Source organism: Sitophilus oryzae, unplaced genomic scaffold (assembly GCF_002938485.1).
Source record: "Sitophilus oryzae breed Bouriz unplaced genomic scaffold, Soryzae_2.0 scaffold_1188_pilon_pilon, whole genome shotgun sequence".
Lineage (NCBI taxonomy): Eukaryota > Metazoa > Arthropoda > Insecta > Coleoptera > Curculionidae > Sitophilus > Sitophilus oryzae.
The window spans coordinates 681268-693845 of NW_022145824.1; the positions used below are offsets into that span (position 1 = coordinate 681268).

Below are 12578 nucleotides of genomic sequence, written 5' to 3' on the forward strand. Positions count from 1 at the left end.
AATAATTTATATTATTTAAAATTATATACCTATACTACAAAAACACATAATTGAATATGTTCAATTTCTGCTGCAGTAAATTATTAATTAGATTTGATGTTTTTTATAAATACATATCCACTTTAAATTAATTTTATGACATTATCACAAAAAATACTTTGGTTTAGTTAATAGATAGTATTTATTAATTAATAATATCCTAATTATATTTCAATTTATTTTTGTTTGTTCATCATGACACACAAAATTATAATTTCTTCCTTTAAATGTTAAAAAGCAACAACACACACTTTAATCCTTACTATCTTTCACTATAATTATAAAAATATACATGGTCATATTAATGAGAACTAAGAATCAACAAAAATATGTTGTTAATTTTAGGTGAGCTTTACTTATATTTGCGTTTATTCATTCTTTATTTCACAATATTTAAACAAAATCTACATATAAAATAACAGCATCACCTGACAACTGAACCAGTCTTTTTAAATAACGATTACTTAGCAAATAGTAGCTAGACATAAATAGTAATATTGTCAAGTTGTTCATTATTTAAAAAATATTAACAGTGCAATGTATGGTTTAACTATTTGTTTTATCAGTGGAAATTAAAATGGGTGAATGTGAAGTGAACGATTTGAAAGGCATAAAACAGAAGTTACATGATTTGGCAGGTTATCAAACACAAAATGCCGCTGAAAGCAGTTATGAAAAATATTCAATTAACGAAGCGCGTTGGTTTAAGTTATTTCCCGATATCAAAACAGAAGTTATAGAAGAAGAAATCAAGCAAATAAAAAATTCTATTGAAAATTTTGAACAGTCGAGTAGTTACGTTCGAAGTAATTTTCAGAATGTATTAGTTCCTGTTGTATATGAAGCTTTGTATTATATTTTTACCTATTCTGACGAGAGCTTTCGCCAAATTAATTTCAACGATTTGAAAGAATATTTTTATAGTTGTTTAAAAAATAATGGTTCACCCACAAAAATTGCATACGAACAACAGTTTAAGACACTTCTGCCTATAGTTAAATTCGACGTGTGCAATATATTTCAAGAATTTGGATGCAAAATACGACTAAAAGAGCTTTTAGGCAACTTAAAACTTTTTTTCCAATACCCAAAAATACACAAGGAGGACGTTTATGCTATTCTCAGAAATAAATTGAAATCCAGTGATTACAAATTGATTTCATATGATCTAGTCCAACTGAAAGAAAGGAATGGACATTTGGGTGATTATTTTAGTTTAAAAGTTGACCTAGAATTTGAACATAATATAGAACATTATAATTTCTTCGTTAAATCAATTTTTTCCAAATCAGACCATCTACAACATATTATAGAAAACGGATGTTCCAAAAAGGAAGAATTTTTCTATTTAACATACTTGCCATTGCTCCAGGAATACGGTCTTGAAAGTCTTCAAAATTTTGCACCACAATGCTATTTGTCCAGAGAAAATGATCTTCTTGTTCTAGATAATTTGGCTACGGCGGGATATGTAGGTGTTACACCTAATACAAATTTGGATTTTCATTGTTTAAGCTTAACAATTTCAAAATTAGCAAATTTTCACTCTTCGTGTATCATTCTAGAGGAGCTTTGGAACAGAAACGATAAAAATCCAATAACATTTAAGGAGGTATTTAGTGAATATCTTTGCGAAGCATTTTTAATAGACAATAAAAGTCATTCTATGACCCCAAATTTCGATAGGTCTTTTGATAACTTATTATATTTGCTAGAAAAGTTTCCTAATATATATGATGAATTCACTTTTATGGAACTTGAAGACAAATTGAAGAAAGGCTGGAAATTAATGTTCGAAAGAGTTAAGGAATCCAAACAATTTCGCAATGTAATATGCCATGGAGATATGCACGTGGCCAACGTATTATTAAAATATTATGGTGGTACTATCTGTCAGGACATCTTACTTGTCGACTTTCAGCTACTAAGATACTGTCCTCCTGTTCAAGACTTATTGCTCTTTATTTATGAAAATAGTTCTAAAGAAACGAGAGATACATATTTAACTAAATTAACTGAACAGTATTATGAAAACCTGTCTAAGAATTTAGAAAATTTTGGTATTATTACTGATAACATCCTATCACATGAAGATTTTGTCAAAAGTATGGAATACATGCGAATTGAAGCTGTAATGCAGTCATTATATTATTCTGTTGTTATGAAATTGGATCCCAAAGTTAGAGAAGAACTATTTTTTGGCGAAAAAAAGCCAAAACAAATGCTTGCTAGGGGAGCTGTCGTTGATGTGGGATTGGAAAGTGAGAAATATAAACAAGCAATGAAAGAACTTTTAGTTGAATTTGTACAATTATGTAAAAACGGTTATTTATAAATCATTTTAATTTTGATCATTTTAGTTAGCTTAGATTTACTTATACAATTAATATAGATATGTATAGATTTTTAAGTTTTATAATAATTGTATATTATTTATATTTTACAGGTTAAGATATTTTTTTAATTTGAACATTAATTTAATATTTGAATTATTTTTTAAGTCCGTATTTTATATAAAAAATTATCAGCAAAACCCTGGATATTTCGCCATTTTCTGATTAATTGCTGAAAACCTTATTTTGGACTGATCTTATTTTCATTGTAGTTGTTTCTTAATGTCTAATTTTGCAATTATATTATTTAAATATATCGTTCATATAAGATGTTTATTTTATCCTACAAACCAAATTATGTACGGTTAGAATTGACTCCTTTTAAACTAAATTTTAGTTAAATATCTGCAAATTTCATAATTTATTAATTTAGGGGGGGGGTAATCACTGCGACTTTAAATATTTGATTGTGCCGTGAGTTATAACTCATAATACATTTTCCTAAATTAATCGTTTTTTATTTAAGGTTGTACACCCTTTCATGGTTGGGGTTTGGCCCTCTGTACCCTTCACAGCCGAGAAGCTTTTCTCGGGTACCCATGACATGGGGGCTGGAGGATCTGTCTCCATTTTCTCCACCTCTTTAACTTGGTCTCTCCTTAGAACTTATACAGGTGTTTTCCCAAAACTATAATGGAGGATATGACACATTCTCTATTGCCTCCTTGGATTTGATGTCAATTCCTATTATGAGTAATTATATTAAGTCCTTATACATTGGAGTTTTGAGGCTGGAGAAGGCTCAGCACGTAGATGGTGTCTTTCTTCTTGCTCCTTGGTAGAAAGACAGTGATGGTCGCCCCTTTTGGGATGTTTGCTCCCTTCACTGCAACCAGTTCCCGCCATTGCCAGTTCTTAAGCTTAGGTGCCATTTCCATCAACAAATCCGCCGTTTCTTGAGATACACAATCTATGAGAAGCATTCCCACCCTAAAGTGTATCCCCGCCAGCTGAGGATTTTTATTATTTAAAATAATGAATATTATTGTTGTTTAATTAGTATTTTAAGTTATATTTTTCATATTTTTATGTCTATCTTGTGTCATCGCTGAACGTTTCTCCTTTACTTGTGAAGTACTGATGATATGCACCAGGTCATCTACGCTGTGTACAGAGCATATCAGAAGATTGGGTATTATTTTTTGATATTGATGCTTTAATAAGAACATTTTGTCGCTGTAGAGTTGTCTGCATGAAAGATTAGAAAAAAGAAATAAAATCCAAAGAATCCAATAATTATTATGATTACAGTTCAGGGTGGTTACAACTTTTGGTGTTACAACAGCAAAATAAAACACTAATTCACCACAATACACAAAAACATTTTACTTTTGCACTGGATGCGCGTTTCGTTAAAAATGTTTTAACTGTAATTTGAGACTTGTTTAATTAATTTTTTAAATTATTAATAACTATACAATGTTCTTTATTAAAAATATGTTGAGCAATGCGAGATTTATCTGGTTTGCTATATCTTATCTGACCCATATGTTCTTTAAATCTAGTTATTATTTATTCTCTAGTTTGCCCAACATATTTCTGATAACAATCTTTATACAAAATTTCCTAAATACCCGACCTTTCCAGTGGAGGTGTTATCTCTTTAGGATTACCTAATAATAATTGTTGTAATTTATTATTAGCAATATACACAAGTTTATAATTGACATTCTTAAAAATTCTTTTTAAACCATGGGATAACTCTCTATCAATCGGTATTGAAAATAACTTGACGTATCTTTCTTCACTTGAAAAGTCGAATTTTTCAGAAATAACTTTAACATGGTTAGCGAAACGCGCGTCCGGTGCAAAAATAAATTGTTTTCGTGTATTGTGGTGAATTAGTGTTTTATTTTGCAATTCAATTATGATTACTTCAACGAAATAATTTACATATTTATATGTATGTAGTGATATAGATTATTCCACGTATAGCGTTTATATACCTTGAGAGTAGGAAGGTAAAACTTGCTATACTAGAGCTTGGTATAATAGGTAGGTAGTCTGACTAGTAATGCTTCAATCTCTTTTTATTTTCTTAAGGATGATGAATACTAGGTACTAAATAAAGGCTGAGTCAACCTAGATACCCAAATTATTGTTATTGTCACCAAAATGAGGTGACTGAAGACATGTTGGTGCAGGATTCGAAACAACGACCTTATTGGTAGACAAGAGTTATACCTCTATAATACGTAAATAAACTGCCTTTTTAAAAGTATTGGTTATAATATGTAATATACGCATAAAGTCAACGGTTGATTTTCCGTTCATTTCTGCACAACTATTATTTCTTTTATTTTTATAGGTGGCGTTAATAGTTGTCTGGGCTAGCAACGAACAAGAACTGAATCTCTACCATTATACTGATGAGATAATTTGGTCCGTTTGTTGCATCTCCATTAACATCGCTGTCTGCGTCTTGGGCTGGTGGCGATGTTTCGCAAACAATTATTTGCATTGGGCTGCTTCTTGCACTTGGTTGCTGCTCACAATTCAAAGTAAGTACTACCAAAATTAATTATATCGTAAAATTTATAAATGACGAAACTACAGATTACTAAATATTTAGTAATCTGTGAAGAAACGATTAGAATATTGTTTATACGTAGAGATTTTCATTTTTTTTGTATTTGTGGTGTACATATATTTTTGTATGGAGTTAACATGATTAGTAATCGAAGTATAAAAATTTCTATAATATGGCAACGATTTATAAAATGTACCAATACTGGCATCCTAGGTGGACAACTCCACGCTTGACTATACCCACAGCTATACCCTACTCCGTCACAGGTGGACCTGTATACATGTTCTCTAGATAGGCATCATAGTTTTTTTTATTTATTTAGACTTGATAACGGTTAGGGTTAATCTGACCGAAACGTTGTGTAATATAAGTAAAAATGGCGCCCGAAAGTAGAAGCCCGAAAGCCTTTTAGTATCAATATTGAATCATTGTCAATCACATTCAAAGAAACATAGGTAAAGCTGTTTCATCCAAAATATCGGTATTAGAAAAACATTGATATGGTATGGTATTTATTGTATGTACGCTGTGTCAATTTTAAAACTTCCCACCTTTAATATCTTTTTTGCAGTTAAAAATATGAAAAATCGTAAAGACACGTCAATTTTATTTGTAAGGGGGGCACTTTAAATGAATATTTTTATCCATTTTGTTTCACCCCCTAGGAAGGGTAGATGTCACCTTTACAATCTTAAATAGGAATGGGGATCAGGTGGCACATCGTTTTAAAGGCAGTTTAATTCTATTTCCAGTGGTATCCTACTATGTTGCTTTTTGTCCAGGGGTTTCCGAATTATGGCGTCTCAAAGTTGCAGAAACAATTACACATGCCTGTTTGACAATAATTATTGCAATGGGTCTCCTTGTAGTACAAATAATTAGAAGATTAGGTGGCAGCATGGACGTAGTCGTTACATTTTTCTAGGGGGGTTGAAATACTAATTAACAGAAAACATCATAAACATTAACTAATTATTGTTTACAGGAAAATGGGCAACATTTTGAACAACTTATAAGATAGGGCGTAAGTGGTGTAACCTAATCTTCTAGTCATCTGTACCACAAGGAGATCCATTGCAATGATTTTTATGTAAACATTAGCGTGAAAACCAAAATCTCAATGCAGGCATGTTTAATTGTTTCTGCAACTTTGAAACGCGATTATTCGGAAACCTCTGAAAAAAAGCAACACCACAAGTAGGATACCACTGAAAAGAGAATTAAACGCCCTCTAAAACGATGTGCTACGTGACCCCCATTCCCATTTAAGATTGTAAAGGTGACATCTACGTCTCCTAGGGGGTTGAAAGAAAAACGCTAAAAATATTCATTGAAAGTGCCCCCTTTAAAAATAAAATTGACGTGTCTTTCCGATTTTTCATATTTTTAACTGCAAGAAAGATATTAAGGGTGGGAAGTTTTAAAATTGACACAATGTATAACAAAACATTATGGCCATCATAAAGAATTTAATCAGAGCGAAGTTCTACAAATACTCGTCAATATAATTTGTTTGTACTTTAACAATTTTTTATATTTTTATTATACTTTAGCAAATATTTTTAGGTGCAGTATATTTCGACTCCAGAAATACGATTATGAGTGTTTTTTCCCGAAAAAAAATTGAAAACATTTCTTGGAAATTTTTTTAGTTAAAAAATATCATTTCTTGATAATATGGCAAGTTATGTAGTATATTAATTTTAGAAGGAAGAAAACCCAGAAAAGATCCACTGGTTCTCAAGATTTAAGCAAAAAATATTTTTTTTTTAATTTTCAAAGTAAAATATCTGTGTTATTTTGAACTTATTTGAAAAACAGTAGAGAGAAAATATGTTTCTATTAACGAGATATGTTTCTGTTATCGAGATCTACCAGCCCTGAAAATATTTTCACTTATTTAAGACACACCTTGTATAATCAGATCGGCTAAAGCGGCCTATACATTATCAAACAAATTGCGCAATAAAGCGATGCGCAACGTTGCGTTGCACAAATGATTCAGCGGTCCATACACTATCAAACAAGTTGCGCAACAAAGCGATGCGCAACGTTCCGTTGCACAACTACATCACCCATGCACTTAGTAAAATTTTGATCAAACTTTTTATTAAAAGTTGAACATTGTTTGAGAAATAATCATGTCCTCAATTGCCATTGGGTCAATTATTATAGTATATACCCTAGATGATGTCAATGAACCAAACCAAAAAACGAAAATGAAAACAAAGCATTTGGATGAAAAAACTAAAACATTGCAGAACGAAGCGCAACTCACACATACACTACACAACGCGCTGCGCAAACGCCTGTTGCACAAAAGAATTCAACATTCTTGAAACTTACCAAACAGTTGCGCAACACATCAAACGTTACCATACATTGGCAACTCGTTGCGCAACAGCCTGTGTTGCGCAATTTGTTTGATAATGTATGGGCCGCTTAAGAGTCATTTGATATTAATTTTAAAAATATTTCAAATAATATTTTAAAATATATTTTACAATGTTGTAATTTGACTCTTTCAACTTTTTTAAATAACTACTGCAAAATTAATCGTTCTTAAATCGTAACGTTATTAGTTATTTCACTTAAAAGAAAAGAAATAATTGTAAGTACAGTTGTATAAATATAGGAAGAGACTTGGAGATAGCACCGGTCGCGTGTTAATTTATATTTCTCACGTCTCTAGCTATACTTGTTAAGTTGTACATCATAAATATAAATTGAAATCTCAAATTAGTGAGATCTTTGGGTTTATATTTGATGTATGTACATTTACACATTTAATTCAGGGTAAACATAAAATAGAAATAAATATTAATAGAAAGAGGCATTAAGCGTTGGTTTTTCTCCGTGCCCTTAAAATATATTATTCTTTTGCTTATTGCCAGCCATGTAGAAGTAATATATTAAGGTTTAGATCAAAGCCCTATTAAAATAGAATCATTGAGAAAATATTCTCTATAAGGGTTCAAGGTCTAGATCGTTATAATTAAAAAGCCAATACGCCACAACCTACATAGTAATCGATTTTTTATTAATATTGGTGTTAAAGATATATCCATTCTTTAACTTTATAAAAGGAAAATAATTTATATCTTTTATTTATATAAATTATACAGGGTAACAATTTGAAAAGTAGCAATCAATATATAATATCCCTTAGACAAAAAATACTACTTAGATATCGAATATACAGGGTGGTCCGAATTCTACCCGGGAAACTTCAGCAGTATATTCTGCAGATAAAAATAAGTAAAAAAGTACCTACAAATGTATGTCCTAAAATTCTTCATTTAGGAGATATAGAGTGGAGAAGTTTCATTTTTACTTCGATGTTTTCCCAATAATTTGTGAACTAACGTCGATATTTGGATGAAAATAGGTGAACTGGTAGTTTTTTGACACGAGAAAATTGGCTTCGATGTCAAAACGATGAGGGTACTTGTAGTGGGCGCCACCTACATATTTTTTAACTGGTTTGAGAAGTAGTAACTTTTTTACTTCATTCAAAACCTCAAAATTAGTTGAATAAATCAATGGTTTCAATTAGCGTAGAAGTTTGTTCCTCTAATATCAATGTAAGCATTGACAACGTCAAAATTAGTGGTAGTAATCAATTAGTGAAAAAAGTTAACAAACTTTTACGCTAACAAACTTAAAGCTTCATTCAGAATCTCGCAATTAGTGGAATAGATTAGTGGTATCAATTACACTTTATACTTTTTACTTGACGATCATTCACAATGTCTAAATAAACACAATTTAAATTAATAGAATCTTAGCAACAGCTTGCGGTAATCAGTTGTATTCATAGAGAAAACCTAATATTCAGCTTATAAAATAATAAACATTTGATTTCTAACCGCATTGTTACTTGACGGATGATGGCGCAAATGACATTCCTCGCAAATTTTGTATAAGTATAATTAGTGGAGAAGCTACAACTTTTTTAACTTTTTCCACAAATTGAAAATTACTACCACTAATTTTGACGTTGCGAATGTTTACATTAAAATTAGAGGAACAAACTTCTACGCTAATAATTGAAACCACTAATTGTGAGGTTCTGAGTGAAGCTTAATTGAAACCACTAATTTATTCCACTAATTGCGAGGAGGAATTCTGAATGAAGATTTTGTCTGTATCTGAGACGATTTAGACACTCACCAAGTCGGTATAGGCCATTGAAAATGATATGGGCGAAGATCGCAGTTTGGATTCCGCTTAAACAATATAGACCCCCTTCAGATTGGCCTTAGCACGAAAAAGGAAACGTTAACTTAAAATACTTTAGTTTTATTAGTTATTTAGTGTATTTATCTTAGATTGTCGTAGACTTACCTTTACTGTAATTTAAGATATAATACTGGATTATGTCTCTTTGAAAGAACAAAAATATTTACTGTCCAGCGACATTATAGATTGATTTTTTTAAATATTTACAATTGATTATTTAGAGATTATGTTTGGTTTATGTTTCAGACATAAACATGCCCACTTAACGATTTATACTAGATTATAACTTTAAAATACCAGTAGAGTGTACAGAGTGGGTCAAATTCGACGCTTTTAAATGGAAACACCCTTTTCTATAGGAGATAGACAAAAACTAATATCAGTGTCTGGAGGTCAATTCTTGTCAAAAATATAATGGTGGAAACCGCATATCGATATCTGTTACCGTTTCGGAGTTACGAGGTGTTTTTCAAAAACGCGCATTTTTAACAAATTGCTGTAACTTTTTTGCTATGGAAAATTTTGTATTTCTATGAAAACATTTCCAATTTAATGGTATATATTTTTTTAAATTAATAATTTAAGAGTTACCAACAGAAAAATTGATTTTTTATATGGGACACCTTGTATATTTTTAATTTATTGAAAAGAATTTAAAATTACCTTTCCAAAAATATAACAACAGTTAGTTGCAGGAATGGGTTTTGTTTGTTTTGGTTTCAACTTTTTTTCGTGATTCTTTCTTTTTTAATTAATAAAAATAATAATTATTTGGCATTGCCGTTTTTGGTGTGAGTAAAGTGTTTTGGTGTATTGTGGTGAACTACTGCTTTATTTTGGTATTTTCACAGCCTTTTGAGTATTTTATATATGTTTTTTAACCCTACCTGTAATAACGAATACATAAAACGTGTGTTTTGAGTATAATAAATTGTTTTTATTCGATTTTAAGTGTCTTACCTTTTGTACCTAATTTATATTACAGTTGAGGGTTGGAACCTTGGAACTTTTGGTGTTACAACATCAAAATAAAACACTAATTCTCCACAATATACCAAACCAACTATACTTTTGCACTCATTTATAGATACATAATCCGTGAAATACCAAACACTTTTTCCCAATTCATACAAATTGCACGAACAAAATTTTTCCTATCTATCTCCTTGTGACATTGCAATTCAAATAAGAAAATAATGAGCTTAATTAACAAAATTAAAAACGATTATTCGTTTATTTTATAATTAAAATAGTTAACATTGTTTTGTTATCTGTTACTGTGTCAACTGTCAAAGTCGTTGATAGTTTTGTGTAGTTTTGGCGTAATATCTTATTAGAGAGCGGCATCCTTATGCAGATATAAAATGAACTATTTCGCGGCGAACGTTTTAAGATCATTTAGGACTAAATTAATTGCGTAGATGTATGTAGTTTGCGAACGACCTATTAGAACTATTATTTAGTGGGATTGTCTCTGATGAGAACTAAATGAACTAGCAGAGATAAACTAGGTGTTTCTCTCTGAAACTAGTTTGCGCGAATTAGTTGAAAATAACTATTAAGCACAACTCTAAAGCCTAACAGCGCCCCTATCGTAGAGTAGGTAAAACTCATAAAACAGTTGAAACATAAAATAATTAACTACTTGAAGCAGTTTTAAAATTCGAAGTGAATGTATTTGCTAGTTTCAAAAGTGCTTTTAGGTTGATACAATTCATTTTTATATATATATATATATATATATATATATATATATATATATATATATATATATATATATATATATATATATATATATATATATATATATATATATATATATATATATATATATATATGTAAAATAATATTAATTAAATATATCTTAAAAACGTATCTTCTCTCAAATATATCTTGACAACATCCATAGTAAATTAAAATTAGAAGAACAAATTACAGATAAATCCGGTGGCTCTCAAAATTTTTTCAAAAAAAAAAAACATTTTTTTTTAAATTTTCATACTTAAATAACTCGGTTATTTTGGACTTATTTGAAAAATGACAAAATAAAATATTACTTAAACCAAAAATTCCAACATATAGATGGATGGAAAATAAAAGACCTGTTAAATGTCCAACGCAATCTCCTGATCTCAAATACTGCCGGAACTACTTGGAATTTTAGATGTTTTTAAACGGAATATTATTAGACACATCAATGCACTACTTTTCCCTAATTTAACTATCCTCGTATCTCCTATAGTTTTCGAGCCTAATAGTTGGGGTCAAATTGGAATTACCCTCTATGGTTTTGTTTAAAATTCATTCTTATTCTCGCTGCAACAATAATTAATTGATCATATTTTTCTACTTACTTATATCCAATTTGTAAGATAAGAACAGTTAAAAGAAAATCAGTTGCCCATTCATCTGCATTTTTCTTCATTTAAAACTCAATATAACTACAAAGTTGCAGTAATTACCTCTATAAACTTAATTAAGTACTTATTAACAATTTTTATGGTATTTTGATGCCTAATTTACCGAGACAAGACGCCCAAGCTGCGAAGTCTCTTTGAAACTAGAACTAGTTCAGAACTATAGGTAATTACATCGGAGTTTTAAGCTCCTTGGAAAATTCCCCTCTAAAACAAACACTTTAAAATCAAATTATCTGTTCTTTTCGTATAAAAAAGTTAATAGGTTAAAAGGTTCAAGGCATCATAGAAGTTTGCCAGGGCAATTAGTCATGAATCAAGACATGAATGACCTAATTCAAAGCGGGTGTTCCATTTAAAAAAATACAACTTTGATATTTTTTATTTATTTGGGACACTCTGTATCTTAAAAAAATATTTTTTAATTGTAGCTCTAATAGTCCTTCAACGAACCCAAAACTTACAATTTGTAAAAATCTAATCGTTTAGCTACGATACTCCGTGTTGTATATGGTGAACAACCCTGTATTTACTTTTACTCAGACAACTATTTAAACAGCATCGTAAAAAATTATATAATATATAGAAAGAATACAATTTTTTTGATGTATGCATAAACTCCCAATTTTCTTTAAAATATATGCAAACTCTGATAAAACAATTTGGCTATGAAATACTCCCCTACTCTGAAACATAAGACCTTCTCCAAAATGGAGCGAGAAGCGGTCATATTACAGTATTTGAGAAACAGGATCCTTCTTTATCGAGAGTGGTGTGAATTAGAAGAGGGATAAGTAACTTAGGGTATGCTCTGTATGTCTGTCTTTTTTGGTTAGAATGTTTGAGAAAATCTAAACTTGTACAGAAATAATCAATAATAGTCAATATTAATAAATCATACGATCAAAAAAAGAACGCATCAGAGCTGGCTTGGAAATCAAAATAGATGTTTTATTG

The 12578-nt window shown here is 30.2% G+C and overlaps 2 protein-coding genes across 3 annotated transcripts in view; both read left to right on the plus strand.

The window, feature by feature from the left end:
• Positions 1-12578, plus strand: part of LOC115891600 (adenylate cyclase type 8-like) — a 286870-nt gene that overhangs the window by 109956 nt on the left and 164336 nt on the right. For both annotated transcript variants that reach the window (XM_030912111.1, XM_030912112.1), the window contains one exon: positions 4741-4933. In XM_030912111.1, coding sequence (XP_030767971.1) covers positions 4741-4933 — 193 coding nt within the window. The remainder of the gene's footprint in view (positions 1-4740; positions 4934-12578) is intronic.
• Positions 482-2700, plus strand: LOC115891613. Its single transcript, XM_030912125.1, has one exon. It carries the CDS (start codon positions 617-619, stop codon positions 2372-2374), a length of 1758 nt encoding a protein of 585 aa, XP_030767985.1. The 5' UTR covers positions 482-616; the 3' UTR covers positions 2375-2700.